Source organism: Phyllostomus discolor, chromosome 3 (assembly GCF_004126475.2).
Source record: "Phyllostomus discolor isolate MPI-MPIP mPhyDis1 chromosome 3, mPhyDis1.pri.v3, whole genome shotgun sequence".
Lineage (NCBI taxonomy): Eukaryota > Metazoa > Chordata > Mammalia > Chiroptera > Phyllostomidae > Phyllostomus > Phyllostomus discolor.
Window position 1 is genome coordinate 111,903,136 of NC_040905.2, and position 16,723 is coordinate 111,919,858.

The window sequence follows — 16,723 nt, forward strand, 5'->3', positions numbered from 1 at the left end:
CTAAGACAGAATTGGCTGAGAAGCTGAACTGCCTCTGGAGTGCATGGAATTATGGGCCAGAAGATTTAAATGGAAGGAAGGCAGAGACTGTCTCTCCTGGTCTTCCTTAAAGATACCTGATTGATCATGCTGTAGCTGCCCACAATTCCCAAAGGACAGTCTCTTAAATGGGAGAAGGAACTCCCAGTGCAGCCTAGAATTGGTCTGTCCTGGCAGAGGGTGGCAGATTATTTTTCTTTGGGTGTGCTAGAAGGGACAGGCTCTGAGGCAGAAGCCTGCAATTCTTCCCAAATTGTGCAGCTTTTCTGTCTTATGTTGTTATAGTTTGTAAACTAACTATAGAAAGAAGGTAAAAGCTAACGGGGAATGATTGACAGGCTTAAGTGATTAAAGCTGGAACTCAAGAGTTAAAGATTTTAGTCTTAATTGATAGGTTTAAGTGATGAAAGCATGTGGAAAGCTGTTATTTCAAAGTTGTGTAGCTTTTGAGTAATGACTCCTTTTATTTTTCACCAAACCTCTGCCTCCAGAATTTTGCCTAGCAGGTGGTGGGCAGCAGGACCCCACTTCCTGTCCAGTAATGTTTTTGGCTGTTCCTTCTTCCCTGCTGTGGAGCTCAGGTTGGCCACTGCTGCAATGGTAAAGATAACATTTTCCAACTCTGCTCCTACCAGCCCCCAGTTTGTAGAAATACAATCAAATGATCCCAAAGAGCCAGGCCACGGCTTCTCTCTTTCCTAGGAGAGATGAGGGTCACAGACCCCTGGTGCCAGGGCCAGGGAAGTGAAGTGTGTCAATATAAGAAACATTCAAACATATAGAGGATTTTCATGAGTTTATTTGAGCCAAACTGATGATAATTACTGGAAAGCAAAATCTCAGTAGTTTGAGAAATGCTCTGAAGAATAGCAGTTTAAACACTTTATTTATTGTATACATTACAATCCAAGGAGGAGACATAAGGGGGTTACCTGAAATCCACAAGTGATGGCTTAGGGAGGTGGGAGAAAGAAAAGTGGGGAAATCTCTGGGATTGGATAAAAAATAAAATGATAAACACATACTTTTATATTGGTGGGTGTATCATAGTTAACAAACATTTACAGCACATAGAAATGGTATGCGAGAGAACACGGTAACAATGTGGGGCTCTGGAGGTCTCTGCTGTAGTGGGAGATTGTGCCCTGAGGGAGCGGGAAAAAGGAAATTATCTTGACATTGCAAAGGTTTATTATCTTAGATGGAAAAAGACAACAGACAGGCTCGGTTAAGGTAAAGAATGACCTTTGTTAGAAAAACACAACAGCCTAAGACAGGGCCATGAACTGGTTATAGTTGGTAAGTTTTAATTTCAGATCATCCTTTGTGGTTACTTTAAGTCTCTCAGTTTGCAAGGCTGTCATGCAGACCTCCCCTGAGTGTGTCAGGTTCAGTATGTGGCCCCTTTTCTTCCACAAGTATAAGGGTGGAGGGGCCAGGTGTAAGATGACAGAGACCAGTGAGGGTGAGGTAAATGGAAAAGTATGCTTTAAAGGTAGTGGGTGCTTCTCAGCTCCAACTCATTTTAGCCATGTTGGATTGTGGACCCACCATTGCCAAATCTTTGTTTTTCAAGAAAGGCTGAAATCCAAACTTTTAGGAAATGTCCCAATTTTTAAGATACTTTGTGAACCAACTAAAACATAATCTGCAGATCAGATTTAGCCCATGGTGTTACAGAACGGACCCAGGGGTGAGTGGGAATGATAGACTATTACGAACAGACCCCCTCTTCTCCCGGGGTCCCCTTGTACTAGGTTCACCTTGCCTGCCACCAGGGAATGATGTCTGTCAATGTCAGAGATTGGTGAAAAGGAAAGGAATTATTTATTCAAAGTTTGTACAGATTTAGAGTAATGACTTAATGCCTTCATTAAAATCCCAAAGTCTCTTAAAACACCCACAAACACACACAGTCCTTCCTTCCCCCCTCTGCCCAGTTTAGGGTACTATATCTCAGGAAAAGAAATAGAAGTCCAGAAGGCCAGAAGTCCAGAAGTCCGGTAGCCCCCGGTTCTTCCCCGTAATGTGCTCACCTGGCAAGCCTCCTTCAGTTCCCAGCACCATCAGCTGTGTTGCTGCTGCGATCTTCAGGTAATCCAGACCCGCATGGCACTTTCTCATGGCCCACCAGCAAGAGTCCTTTTACTCTTTCCTTCCTGCAGCATCTCTTGTATTCTTCCAAACTACTAAGAGAGAGCTCGACATAGCTGCCACATCTTGCTTTCCAGCTTCCTAAGCTGCATGGCAAAGGGAGCACCAAAGCCTTGTTGTTCTCCCTCTCTTGTCAAAGCTTTGTGGGTACTCCCCTACTCCAAAGTCATGTGGTCCCTCCTAGCATGGCTGCTGCACCTGGGTTTAAATCCCAGCGCCAATATTCCTCTGCAGCCCCATTTCCAACTCCTCTCACAATTGACTACACCAGCCAGCATTCCCGTATTTTTCCAGCTTTTCTGGGTTGCCATAGTAAGTCTGGGCAGGTATGGCCCTGTGGCATGGAGCCAATCATCTCCAAGTTCTCAGGTAGGCACTGTAACCAGAGGGAGCTGCTTCCCAGTTACATCCTGGGTGGAAATCACTCTCATCACTCTGGCTCAAAGCATGGCCACAGCTATTTAACATATCCATAAAACCAGTTAAAAGTTATAGATATTTTAAATGACCATGCCTGAGGCTGGTTGCAAAACTGTTGCTGTGCAAAACAGTTCTCAATGGCCCTGCTCCATGTGTCCCACCCCCAGTTCAGAATTGCAGGGGGCCAGGGTGGCGGGGGGTGAGGACATCCTATATTATTTCCTGGATACTCTGAGTTCTGGACTCCACAACAAATCCCTATTTGGGGAGCCCCCTGGCTGCACCCTGTTACAGAGGTACAGGTCCCTCTGTTACCTCTGGGGTATAAAGACTTTCTCACTTGCTGACTGTGCCCACTTAGGTCCACCTGATGTAACGGTAGATTAAAAAACAAAAATGAATTCAGTGGTAACAATGAAGTGACATAAAGCAAATTAGGCAGGTTTACATGAACTTTGCAATAGTTGTATAATTGATTAATATTATTATTTTTTTAATAAGGGACCTGGCCCTGAGTGGGTCTGCTGAGGGCCATCTGTAGTGTGTGGGTTCTTGACTTCATGTAGGAAAGATTTCACAACGCAAGTCCAGGTGACTCTGAGGATACATTTATTAAAGCTGGGGACAGTGAAACAAGGAAGGGCTTAGCATAGAAGAAGCAACAGGAGAGCCTGGTCTGAGCTGCCTTAGCTCACTGGGAAGTCAGAGAAAAAGGGGCCTTAGGGATAAGTTCAGGGGATAAGCTAGGGACAAGCTTCCTGATGCCCACTGCCTTAGGGTTTAGGAGACGCATGTCTGTGAAGACTGAAGTCGGGGAAGAAGAAGGGAAGAAAGGAGAGTTCATGTGCTTGGTCCTTTGTCTTGAGGCTTTTCTCTCTTGCAGGAGGGAATCTTAGGGAAGGTCTCAGGAAGGTTTCAGCAGAATGTGCCTCAGTTATCTAGGTGTGCCCTTTCAGGGTCATGGTCTCCCCTGATTGGTCAGTGGCAGGGTCTTCATTACAATTGGTTCTGGTACCATCCAGCGGGCTTTTGCTGTTTTTCTGGTCCTGGAGCTGAAATACAACTGAAGCCTAGAAGTTATCTCTTAGATGTTATTTCCAGGGAGGAAAGGTCGTGGGATGAGGTTACCCTAGGGATGAGGTCCTTGTTTTTCCAGTGTTGCCCCCCCTCCCCGCCCCCAGGCATTGGGACCTTCTGCCCTGGTGAACATCTGCACCTGAATGTAAATCGCTCAGACATGGTGTTTGCATATCTGTCTCAGTTTCCGCGTGCCAAGGAATGTTGCTAGCTTCTTACTATTCTATTTCAAAAGCATATTCTGGAATCACTGTGAGTCAATTTTTAAAGAGAAATTCTTCTGCGATGAATGGCCCCAAGTGAAATAAATAGGCTGTTTTTTTCTCCTGAGTCGCCCCTGGACTGAGCAAGCAACGCCCTTGGGCACATTTGCTATTTAATGCATTCTCCATTGCCCGAATATTTCACCTTTTTTGCTTACTTGTAATACATTGATTCCCTTAGAGGAGTCTTGTCTCACTGCACCCAAGGCTTGCAGTCAAGACAGGCCCTAATAAAGGGATGCTGAAGGCTCCACCCCTCCCAGGAACCACCCGGCCATAGCAGGGTGGGTGTGATGCAGAGGCTTCAGGGTAGACTCCCATGGACAAAGATGAGTCAGACCTAGGCTCGCACCCGTGCTGCCACTCACTATCTGTGGGACCAGGATCAGTGGCTCCTCAACCACAATCCCCATACTTGAAATGGATGGAGCTAGTGCATTCCTACCATCTCTCCTCCCCAGGGAGGGCAGGCTGAGGCCTGCTCCCCACTCCCCCAGGAAGCCTCTGGCGGCAAATCCCTGCACACAAAATCAGAGATGTAGTTCCTTGTTTTTACGCTCTCACAGGTCGGCGTCAGGCGGATTTACCCCTACACGTGACCTTTCCGCTCGTTCTGTAGGCCCCTTCACCAACCCCGCCAGGATCCTCCTAGCCGAACGGCAGCGATTGGGCGGGGCAGTTGACGCGCGGGGAGGGAAGTAACCGGGGGCGGGGCTCAGCTGGCCGGAGCGGGCTTCGATTGGCTGGAGTATGTCAGGGCGTGGCCGAGGGCGGTGGGCAGCGGGTGGAGTTGGAGGCCGGGGGAGTCGCGGCTATTGGTGGTGCACCTGAAGGCTGACACTGCGGTCCTGGAAGCTGGGTTTCAGGGGTCCCCGTCGCCATGAGCCGCTTCAAGGTGTCCAAATTCCGGCACACGGAAGCCCGGCTATCCCGCCGTGAGGTGAGCCTGGCCCTAGGACCCCGCTCCCCCTTTCCCTCCCGGGACCCTGCGCACTGATCCCGGAGCCAGTCCGTTCCGAGGCTCCCCCTTCAGGCCCTCGACTGGCGCCCGGTCCTCCCTGTCACCTCCCAGCAGGCAGTGTCCGCAGCTCCCTGAGGCTCTCTGGCCGCTCGGTGAGCCCCGCGGTCGATCGGAACCTGGACCCCCGAGGCCGCGCAGCCCATCCAGCCGAGTCAAAGCCTGAGGCCCGCAAGGCTGCCTGCCTTCCCTGCTTCCGGTCTGCCTAGCCGGGGAGCTGCGGCTCGGCAGATGCTAGTGCCGGCTCCTTCTCCCCGCTGCCCGGATGGCCCCTGCCTGGAGCTAGTGTGTGGGAGAGATGCCCCCTTCTGTCCTGGTCTTGGCGAGTTCTACTCTGTCAATGCGAGGGGGTGAGCCGCTCGATCAGAGGCGCGCCTTTCCCTCTGGTTTCCGCCGGCGCTTCCTCCTCTTCGAGACTAGCTGTTCCTTTTCTCGGGGTGTTGCTGCCAGGGGCTGGGTGGGGCCTGGGGGAGCCCGAGGAGGTGGAGTTCAGAAGTATTGGGGGGCTCCTCGGACCCATGAAGCTCAGCTGGCTTGATGAGGAGTGGCCTTCATAGATGATGCCACCCTTGGTCAGCCCCTCCCCATGTTATTTGGAAGGCCTGGGATTGTCTTCCAATAAGTAGGCCTAAGAAATGACCCTAACTAGTGACTGTCAGAAGCCAACGCACGTCAGAGCTGCCAGCACGCAGCTCGGGCCAGAAGCCCGATTTTCATCCAATGGACAGTGTTTTCTCTGAACCTCTTGTGCTGTCCCAGCTGCTGGAGTCACAACAGCCAATAGGACAGCACTTTCCTTCTTCTGTGGTGCCTACAGTCTCATGAAAGAGACAGCCAGCAAGCAGACAGGCATGCATGGACATTGCAAGTTGTAATAAATGCCCTGAATAACAAGGGTAGGGTGCTGGGATGGAGATGGAAAATGAAGTGGGGGTTAATCTCATCAGGGTGGTGGGAGGAAGTTACAGTTAAGCTGAGGCCAGAAGGGTAAGAAGCAGTTAGAGGAAAAGTGGAGTAGGAAAGTGCCTTGTGCAGGAATGGAAAGTGGGCTGTGGTGGATGGAAGGTAGTGATGGGGAAGCATGGTGTCCAATGAGTCAAGAGTGATCTTGCAGAATCCAAAGACCACAGGAAGTTAGCTTTTATTCTAAGTGCAATGCGGAAGGAAGAAAGGAGATGGCGTGTGGGTGGGAGGAGTGGTGCTCAGATTTGCATTGAGACCATCCCTCAGTGAAGTTAAGTACTGCTTGGAGGGGTCTGGAGTGTCCTTGAGGGACGCTGGGGCTTGTTCCTTGGTGGTCCTCAGACCTGCAAGGTAAACACACAGGGATGGAAACACAGACTACAGAGAGAATTCACAACAATTTATGTTAGGCAAATGGGAGAAGAGATGATCTGTTGTTCTTTTTAAAGATATTTTCTGTCACTGTATTTGTACCATAAACATGAATCAGGAGGGGAAAATCATGCAAGACGATGATATTGTATCTGAGGCAGGTAAACATTGAAAACGAAACTTGGGTGTTAGAGGTGGCTTCCGGGACACTGGGTAGGTGGGCTGGGAATAGGAGTGCTAGATTGTTAAGTGGCATGAAGGAGTGTTGAACGATGCTTTATTATCAGCAAAAGAAATAGGTGGACCTTGCTGATCTTAGTTTCAGAAAAAGTTCTCTGCCCCTCCAGGTTGTTCACTCATCTTTGGGATTTCATGGAAAGGCCTTGATTTTACCTTTCTCTGGGCTTGGGTGTTTTCTCCTGGTGTTTGGAGGAGACCTCTGGACTCAAGCGGAGGTCTTCAGCAATACAGTTGAGGAAGTTGAGTCTGTCTTCTGACTAAGTGCTCATTTCTCTTTGCTTCTCTCTACCTCTTTTTAACAAAAATAACACACATGTGAGTGAACACTGCCCAGTTAGCTCCTTGACTTCATTCAGCCTGAGTTTCCTTTTTCAGCTTCTTCCACCTTGTTGGAGAACTGATTTAATAAGCAAATCCAGTTCCTTTATGACTTATATTATTTCAAGAACATTTTACATTTTCTTTTTTTTTTAAGATTTTATTTATTTATTTTTAGAGAGGGAAGGGAGAGAGAAAGAGAGAGAGAGAAACATCAATGTGCAGTTGCTGGGGGCCATGGCCTGCAACCTAGGCATGTGCCCTGATGGGAATCGAACCTGCAATGCCTGGTTTGAAGCCCACACTCAATCCACTGAGATATGCCAGCCAGGGCCATTTTACATTTTCTAAGGGACTGTGTGAGTGGAGACAGGGTTTGATCCAAAGGAATGCATCTCTAATGGTGTAGCTTTAGGGTTCCCTGAATCACGCCATACCCTGTGTTTTAGGCTCTAGCAGAGCCCTGGCCTTCAGGGTTCTTATTCTTTATTTCCAGTCCTGGATCAGTGACATTCGAGCAGGAACTACTCTCTCTTGTGGGAACCATATCAAATCCAGCTGCAGTTTGATTGCCTTCAACTCTGACCATCCAGGTAAGGAGGTGGACATGGATGTGGAGACTCAGGCATTGTTACCCAAACAGGATGGGGTAGAAGGGCAGACTCATTGCTGGCTGGAGGCTTGAAGGTGCATCTTGGGGGCTCAGAGGTCAGCACCATGCAGGGTCTTAGACCCCTACAAAGTGGTCATTGTACAGTGATCATATCTGTTTTAGTTAGAATGTGTGTGCATATTTTGTGTAAACCACATTGGCTGTGGTCTTCAAGAACATGGCCAGGAGGGTGGGGAGAGGGCTGTTGCCTTTATTTCCAGTTGTCCCCACATGCTATTCACTCCTTGTCTGGGGCCTGGAGGTGGCTAAGATTAATAGGAATACTAAGGTTTGTAAAGCTCCTTGCATTAGTTAGGACTCTTTTGGTTGTCAGTGAGAACTCAAACCTCAAACTGACTTCAGCAAAAATGATACCTTTTTGGTTCATATAGCTAATAAGTCCAGGGGCTTCAGGCAGAGCTCTATCCAGAGGCTCACACTTGCCATTGGCCCCAGCTTTTCTCTTGTCCCTCAGCTCTGCTGCACTTGGGTAATGGCTTCTTTTTCAGGTAAAGCTGGGAAAAATGGCGGCTGCTGGCACTTTACCTCTTATGACCCACAGTGCCAGAAAGAGCCTCGTTCCCCAGGGTCTTCTCTATCTCCAATGTCACGGAAGGTTCTTGTGTAGGGAAGGACCTAACCCTGAGCCAATCTCTCTCCATGCGGGTATGCTGTTATGATGGGTGGAGGCTCTGGAAAGGTCCAAGCCTGAGCTTTTGGGTCTTGTGGCCCCTGGGGGTCCTAGGCTGGGAGGTAGATGATCCCCATTAGGCCAGAAGTCAGAGTCCCTGTGTTTATTTACCAGGTGTGCTGGGCATCGTGCCTCTGGAAGATCAGGGAGAGGAGAGGAGACACGTGACCCACCTGGGCTGCCATTCTGGTGAGTGGGGGACTTGACCTAGGAAATCTCAAACTTGCCTCTCCTTATCTGGAGCTAAGGATTCATACTCACCTGGTCTCACAGGCCTGTGGCTTGCCAGGTCCCTTTTGTCCTCACTGTGCCTTCTGACAGGTGGGGTCCAGATTGGAAGGCTAAGTCCTGGGAGGAGGAGGGGTGTGCGCCAGCACAACACGAGGCTCCAGGCAGAAGCTGGCTCCCTGTTACTGCGGAGAAGCTAGGTGGTTCTAAGCCCCGTGTCCTGTCCTGGAGTCTAAGGGACCACCCCTTGCCACCAAGCCTTCTCCCCAGCCTGGCTGCTCAGGGCCCTCCAAGGAGCGGGTGGGCTGGCTGCAGGGTCAGAGATGGAGATGTACAAAGAGAACTTTGTCTGCTGCATCTACTTCTGGGGGCTCCAACCTGCCTGGCAGCCCACCAGCTTTCAGGAAACAGTTCGCTCTCCTAGGGCAACACCCAGCTGCCTCCTCTTTCACGGTCCAGCTTTGGCAGCCATGGACTCAGCTCCTCTAACCTGCATCCCTGGTAGTCTGTAGGCTGGCCTTGGGTGAGAAAAGGGGGCTGACCTTTAGTCCCTGTTCTGGGTGTGCAGCTCAGTGTAGGAATGCTGCTGCTGCTGATGGCGGTTAATACAATAATGATAATGAAGATTGATCCTCATCTAATTCTTCTTTAAAGCTTTTTACAACTTTATCAAGATAGCATTTACATATCATTAATATTACCTGTTTTAATTAAAGAATTTGATGACTTTTATCAAAGTTAAAGGTTGCATACACCACCATGCAGTTTTAGAACATTTCCCAGAAGATCCCTCATGCCCCTTTGAGCTTAAACCATTTCCACCTCAGGCACTGCGGCTTCAGGTAACTATTGATGTACTTTCTGCCTCTGCATGGGGTCTGCAGGCTACTGGTGTGGCCATGGCCGGCCTGCTGCCTGTCTTGGGACCCTGTTGTACTGGGACACTGCCAGGTCTTTTCGTTGGTGGTCAATCTGTAGCCACTTTCTCCCAGCACCTATGGCATTGAGCAGAGACAGTATGGTCCTTTAAGCCTAAAATATTTAGTCCCTCACCCTTTCCAGAAAATGTTTGCTGGCCTCTGCTCTAAAAATGGCATTTTCTTAACATTTGACATAAATGGGAAATACCAAACATAGTCTTTTCGAATCTGGTCTCTTTCACTCAGCATAATGGTTTGAGACCCACCTGGGTTGTAGTGTATGTAAGAAGTCTGCTTTCTCATCTACTCTCACATCTTTTTGAAGTATATTTTAAAATAACCCATTTTTCAGCTAGGAAGACTGGGGCTCAGAGAGGTTAGGAACTTGCCAACGTTGGTACTGCTGCTGGCAGAGCCAGAATGGGAACCCGGGTCTGCCTGACCCTGTGTTCTTGGGAACCGTGCTGCTTGCTTCCAGATGCTTTTTACTCACAGGGGAGTTGCCCCAAGTTGGTGATGTTTTTGAGGTGGTGAGTGCCCTATGACTTGGGGGCTCCAAATAGAAACTGGACCAGGCTCCTGTTGGCAGGTCAATGCTTCACTGTGGCTGCAACTCTTCAGATCCTCTCCCTGTAGGAGCGGCCTTTCTGGGAAGCTGCTCTGGGAGTAACCGAGCTTCAGCTCCTTCAGAACCTGCCCTCAAGGCACCAGGCACTATTTGCCCTCTTAGGGGCCAGGGGTGGTGGGGAGACTGTGGTAGGCTGGGCTCTGGCTGCAGTGTTCAGGATGCCCAGCCTTTGGGGCACCTTCTATGTCTTGCCTCAGTGCCACGTGGCCCTTCAGCCCAGCTGCCCAGTAGAGCAGAGGTCAGGGAGGCAATTAGGGGGCCTTGCTATATATGTAGGCTGTGGGGTGGGCTGGGGTCTGCTCTCCAGTTTGGGAAAGGCAGTGTGATGATGGGCTGAGGATGTAGGTTCTGAAGCTGGACTGCCTGGCCTTAGCCTTGTCTTTTCTTAGTTGTGTATCTCTGGGCAAGTTACTTAACCTCTTTGTCCGCATGTACTTGTCCTCCACTTGGGCGATGATGCCCCACTGCCATCCTGGTGGGTCATTAAGGATTTGGTGAGACAAATGCACATGCAGGACTCAGGCTTCCGGCATAACCAGGTGCACAGATCAGCCACATTACTATTTCTCGTTTTCTCAGACTGCCAGGCTGCCTACCTTGGCTGCTGCTCTGGGCCTTGGCCCTGCCCTGTCCAACGTGGAGCCTGCAGGGTAGAGCAGCAGGGGTTTGTGGCCGAGAGTCCTGGCTGAGGCTGTCCTAGGGGGTACCTGTTCTTACTACACCCCTTTTTCTTCCTTACGTCTGGCTGAGAGGAAAACATTGTGCTTGGCCCTGTGGAGAGGCAGGCAGGAGGGGGGCTGCTCTGCTCTTGCTAAGTGCCGGTGCTGCAGGCCTGGCTGTCCTGCCCACATCCCCCACAACACGCAAGGCCTGGCTGTATCTCTGCCCGGCCTCACTTTCCCTCTGGGCTCTGGCTCACTGTGTGCTCCAACCTCCCCTCCTGGCACCCCCAGAGCTGGGAAGTTCAGGTTCTTTGATTGAAATGAATAGAAATTAATTTCAGCTTGCTTAAGCCAAAAAGGGGTCTATTGGGAGGGTCCTGGAGAGCTACCAGAACCAAAGGAGCAGCTGAATGCACAGGTCGTAGAAGGGTCCTGGCAAGGCAGCTGCCAGCTGCTTTCAACCTGGCGGCCTTCCACTGAGGCCAGTCCCTAAAGCACCCTGTCGCCAGGCCTTCCCATTCCTGGTTTAATTCCCCTAAGAGACTCTGGCTGTGGGGGGCACAGATCAGGTGCACTCTCACGCCTGGACTGGTCAGCCCTGGCTTAGGGGGGAGTGATGGGTCAGGCATGTGACAACTACCTTCCTCCCTGTCCCCCCACTGCCTCTTCCGTGGCCCGCCATGCCCCTCATTGAGCCTTTCTTGCCTCTGACCTTAGGGTCACCCCTGCACGCACAGCTCACCTCTAGTTGCGCCTGCACTGATGTGTGCGTCTCCCCTGGGAAGTGTTGAGGTCCAGTTGGCCTGGGCGGTTTGTGACTGGAGTGGGGCCAGCACTGCTCATTCACACGATCTCGAGCCAGGCCCTGGCTTGCCTCTGGATTTGGGGTGATTACAGGTGCTGGTAATCTGAGGAGCTTCCTGCCCATTGTCCTGCTGACCTCTTCGTGCTGGGCCCTTGGCCATCCTCAGTCCACTGGGCTCTCAGGGAAATGCGTTGCAGGTCTATGGCATTTGCCCATAGTTTGCAGACATGCCCCCCTTCTGGGACCTGGAGCCTGCTGCTGTGTGTGCAGAGTTACCACCTCTGAAACCCTGGGCTTCGGTTCCCGGCCTTGGGGAAAGGGCATGTTGGGCTGGAAGCAGGACGTTCTGTCCAGTTCTTGTCGGGCCTGACTGAGTTAGCCGTCCCTCTCCCACAGACCTGGTCACAGACTTGGACTTCTCTCCCTTTGATGACTTCCTCCTGGCCACAGGATCAGCCGATAGGACGGTGAGTGGAGCCACTGGAAGAGCTGCTCGATGCCTCACCCACTCTTGGTAGGGGCCTTCTGAGCCCTCTGAGCCTCTAGGGCTCTGCTTTGTCCCAGTCCAACCCTTCCCGCTACCCCTTCACCTTCTCCAGAGCTGCAGGGCTGCGCTAGTGCAGACTTTCTTAGTCCCTCAGCACACACCAGCTCCCGTGTGTTCTGTGCACTTGCCAGAGCCCTGCCTGTGACCTGCTATCCTGCCGCTTGACCGCCTAAGGACAGCGGGGCTGGAGTGGTGTGGGGGACCTGGAAGAGATAGATTGGAGCCCCTGGCTTCTCCACTCCCATTTCCCCAAGATCCTGACCAGGTTCCCCTCCTTTCCCCAACATGGACATACAGCCTTGTGCCCAGTCACGGCCCCCAGGGGTAGGGGCCGCAGCCCCAGGCAAGGCAGGCTGGATGCAGTGAGGCCCCTTCTTGTCCTAAGCTCACAGACTTGCTCTTTCCCACAGATGAAACTGTGGCGACTGCCAGCCCCTGGCCAGGAGCTGCCCTCAGGGCCTGGGCTGGTGCTGGGCCCAGAGGACACCCGGGTAGAGGTGCTGCAGTTCCACCCCACCGTGGACGGCATCCTGGTGAGCACAGCAGGCACGGCTGTGAAGGTCTGGGATGTGGCCAAGCAGCAGCCCCTAACAGGTACAGGCCACATTAGCCAGGTCGCTTTCTGGGCAGCCCCTCCTGGACAGTGTTCCATTTCTGTGTTTGCCTGTTTGATATCATGAGTTGTGAAGTCGTGAAGTAAGTATCGAAAACTCACATGTGCATAGTATAAAATCAAGTCTTAATTATAAACACCCCACTGTCTCCATTTCCCAAAGCATGTTTTCATCGCACGTAGGTGTTTTTTTTGCTTTTCCCTCCACACGTCTAAATAACTTCTTATACTATTATTTCTTAAATTGTATGTTGTTTAAGTTTTGAAAACAAACTACTGACTTCTACCCAGGAGATGAGGATTTGCTCTCTTATAGCCCTGCCGCGTCCCTGCCTTACCGTGCTGTACCTCCTGTTTTCCCAGTGTAGGTGGTCCTAGTTTTTTGGGTGGCTATAACAAAATCCCACAGACTGGTGGCTTATAAATAATAGAAATTTACTTCTCACAGTTCTGGAGGCTGGAAGTCCAAGATCAAGGTGCCAGCCAATTTGGTGTCTGACAAGAACCTGGTTCCTGATTCATAACCAGCCATCTTCTCCCTGTGTCTTCCCATGGTGGAAGAGGCGAGGGAGCTCTCTGGGACCTCTTTCCTAGGGCCACTAGTCCCACTTATGGGTGCTCCCCACTGATGAGCTGATCGCCTCCCAAAGGCCCCACCTCCAAGTTCCATCACGGTGGGGGTTAAGTCTCAGTATGAGGAATCTGGGAGACACAGACATCCAGAGCATGCATGGACAGTGATAACTCTGGGCCAGCCCCTCAGTGGGCGACTGGTCATGATCCTGCAGTGCAAACCATGCTGGGCCTGGGCATTTTCTGTGGCAGTGTCATTGTGTCCTTTCTGCAGACTCTTTGACATGCTCATCCTCTTTTTAGGGTAAAGACAAAAGGCTCAAAGAATTGAAGGACAGACTGATACCCCAGGGCTGTGCAGTGTCCAGGGTAGGCCAAGCTCACAGTGGTGATGTCCCCTCCTTTGGGGCTGGGGCTAAGGGCCATTGATAGCATAACCCTTCCTTCAGAGTCCCTACCAAAGGCCACTGCCTGAGGCCGAGCCTCGGGTGTCTCCCAGGTCCCCTCCTGACAGCATCAGCCAGTGCCCACCACAGGGGCATCTTGTACCACATGGATGGGAAGTAGAAGATGTAGGCCTTGTCCCCAAACAGCTCCTGGCGCAGTTGAGGAGACCCGCCTCACCCTTGAAGCAGAGGTGAAGGTCATCACGCAGATGTCTTTAGGGAGTCACCCCAGCTGTAACTGTCATCTCAAGCCCTTATTGAGTGCCCAGCACTGTGCTGAGGTCTTCATGACTCCTCAGCACAGCACAGCAGCTCGACAGGGGTGAGGAGCAGGGAGCCTTGGAAGGTTTCAGAGGAGGAGCATGGCCTGACAGTGGCAGAGCTGAGAAAGGAGCCTTGGGTATAGTGCAGTATATCTGGAAGGAGCTGCTCCCTTTGTTCCTCCCACCGGAGAAGGGTCCCTGGCAGCTGCTGCTTCTGCCCCAGGGAGTTACCCCAACCAGGCCCACCCGCTTCCCTGTGTTCTCATTGCCCAGAGCAGGGTGTGGGGACCCAGTGCACCTCTTGACTTTCGCTGCTTCTCTGCAGAGCTGGCAGCCCATGGGGACCTGGTGCAGGGTGCTGTCTGGAGCCGGGATGGAGCACTGGTGAGCACAACATGCAAGGTAAGCAGGTGGGCGGTGAGGCTCGAGTAAGTGCCTGTGGAGGGCCTGAGGCACACTGTGCTCTTCTCAGGGCTGTGGTGCCACAGAGCACAAGTCCTGGGCTGTACCTGTCAGGCTGGCGGTATTTATGGAGCAGAAGAGCATCAAGGATGGGCATTCTTCAGGCCTTCCCCCATCTCAGCTCCCTTCCCACCTTCTGACTCATACCTGCATCTGCAAGCCCTGACCCCTCCTTGGTACTAGGGCCTGAGGTCACTCTCAGATGAGGGCACAAGTAAAGCCCCACGTTGGCCTTGCTGTGTCCTGGTTTGTGCCATTTACCTCCCATCACCAACTTTAGGAAGCCTCACCTCCCTGCCTATGTGCTCTGTCCAAACTGTTAGGAGGATCCACACTCAGGGTACTGTGCCAACCCCCACACCCAGTCAGCAGAGCTCATGGTCCTCACTGACACCAGGCCCCATGCCACCCAGTTCTGTGGGCAAGCGAGGCCAATGTGGATCAGGGAATCATACAGCTGAAACAATAATTATGACCTGTGAGAGAGAGTTGAAGTGCTTTGAGCTGGTCAGAGGAGCTGCGGAGTCTTGGCCTCAGGCAGTGAGTGGCCTCTGGTAGGGGCTCTGAAGGAAGGGTTAATGGCATGGAGCAGAGAGAGGAGCTTGGGAGCTTCAGGTTTGGGTGCAGGGGCCAGGGCAGTCCTGGGTGCAGAGAGCAGAGTCGAGTGCACAAGGGTTGTGCTGGTTACTGCAGAAAGCACTGGTGTGTTTAAAGCCAGGGAGGGGCAGGCTGTGGTGTGAGGGAGGTGAGCAGATTTGCATTTTGAAAGCTGTTTAGCTATCTTGCCCCAGTGGAGCATTGCAGGTGGGGTGGGGGTGGGGGTGGGGGCGGGCATATCCAAAAATGAAGGTGGGGCACTTCTAGGGGAGAAGTGCAGACCTGAGGGTGACAGCTACGGGTTGGTGGTGGGCAAGATGTGAGGAGTGGGGGACTTGTGAGGCTGGCTTCTGGCCACAGGCTGGAGGAAATACCTGCCACCATAATGGGGTGCTCCCTGGTATGGCTGTAAGCCTTTTGGGTTGCAGGTACCTAAGACATCTAAGCGGGAGGATCATTGGAGTCCATGCACTGGGGCTCTGGACAGCAGGCATGGTGAAAGGGTGGACATTGTCTGTGTTTATGTGATACCAGCCAAGCGACTGAAGTGCTCCTAAGTGGGAGAGAAGGAAGTGAGAAAAGGTGACAAAGTAAACTGGGAGGAAGGATCAGAACCTGCAAGGGAGACGAAGGAGCTGCCTGGTGGGAGGAAGGAAGCAGAGGCCCGGCTGGCTGTCTACCCCAGAGAGGTGGCAGGGAACACTGGGAAGGGCATGTGAAGAGGCAAAGGACACCCACTTGTTGGATTTGGGGTTGTAGGTGACCTTCAGGGCCTTTCAGGGTGTGCTGTAGCCTGCAGCTGCATGTGAAGAGTGGGTGGAAGGCAAGAAAAGAGCCTGCAAAGGTTCTTCCGGGCAGTATGGCAGGGGGAGGGAGTGGAGGGGAGGAGCAGGTCAGGAGGGTGCAAGGACACATCTGAAGGAGAAAATGTGGTGTCTGCATACTTGGTGGGATCCTATTTCCAGCTCTTTATTTTTCCACTTTCTAGGAAGCCCCATTTCCTGGTCTCTTTTTTTTAAATTTAAAATTGAATTTATGTGGGTGACATTGGTTAATAAAATTATGTAGGTTTCAGGTGTACAATTCTATAATACATCATCTGTATATTTTGTATGTTCACCACCTAGGTCACTTCTTCCATCACCATTTATACCCCCTTTCTCCTCCCTACCTCCCCTCACCCCTCTTTCCCTGTGGTAATCGCCATCTTGTTGCTTAGTCCCTTCACCTTTTCACCCAGCCCCCATGCCCTCCCCTCTGACAGCTTCAGTCTGTTCTCTGTATCTGAATCTGTCTCTGTTGTGTTTGTTAATTTATTTTGTTCATTAGATTCTACATATAAGTGAAATTATATGGTTCTTGTCTTTCTCTGACTGCCTTATATCACTTAGCCATTTCCTAGTCTTTATCAGCTTTTTTTCCCTACTTATTCATTAAACAGTAGGTTCCAGACATTTGCCTGAGCTTTAGGGATCAAGAGGTAAATAAGACTGGGCTGCTGGCCCCCAAGAAGCTGCTGTTCGAGGGCAAGGTGGTCATGTGGCCGTGGCTCAGGCTAAAGGCTGGTGAGCGTGACTTCCGAGGGATGGTGAGGTCAAGCCTTGTCCTTAGGTATGAGCCCTTGCTGAAGAGGAGGGGACAGGCATCTTAGGCAGGGCGACCAATCTGTCAGAGTCCTATGTTTGGACTGTGACCCCCTCTCCAATGAGGAACCCTCTCTGTCCTGTGTTTCCTTGGCCAGTGTGACAGAGACAGGCACAGAACGATAAACG

At 51.5% G+C, this 16,723-nt stretch overlaps 1 protein-coding gene across 6 annotated transcripts in view; it reads left to right on the forward strand.

The window, feature by feature from the left end:
• Positions 1-4,716: 4,716 nt before the first annotated feature.
• Positions 4,717-16,723, forward strand: part of LOC114505596 (mitochondrial import inner membrane translocase subunit TIM16) — a 65,581-nt gene continuing 53,574 nt past the window's right edge. For 5 of the 6 annotated variants that reach the window (XR_004902081.1, XR_004902082.1, XR_004902083.1 and 2 more), the window contains exons 1-6: positions 4,724-4,893; positions 7,361-7,457; positions 8,322-8,396; positions 11,847-11,917; positions 12,408-12,591; positions 14,218-14,294. Coding sequence is in view for 3 of the 6 variants with exons in the window: in XM_036021007.1 (XP_035876900.1) it covers positions 4,834-4,893; positions 7,361-7,457; positions 8,322-8,396; positions 11,847-11,917; positions 12,408-12,591; positions 14,218-14,294 (564 nt within the window). In the remaining 3 variants the exon portion in view is untranslated. Of the gene's footprint in view, positions 4,894-7,360; positions 7,458-8,321; positions 8,397-11,846; positions 11,918-12,407; positions 12,592-14,217; positions 14,295-16,723 lie in introns of all 6 variants that reach the window. The other variant, XM_028523427.2, reaches the window with a different exon arrangement.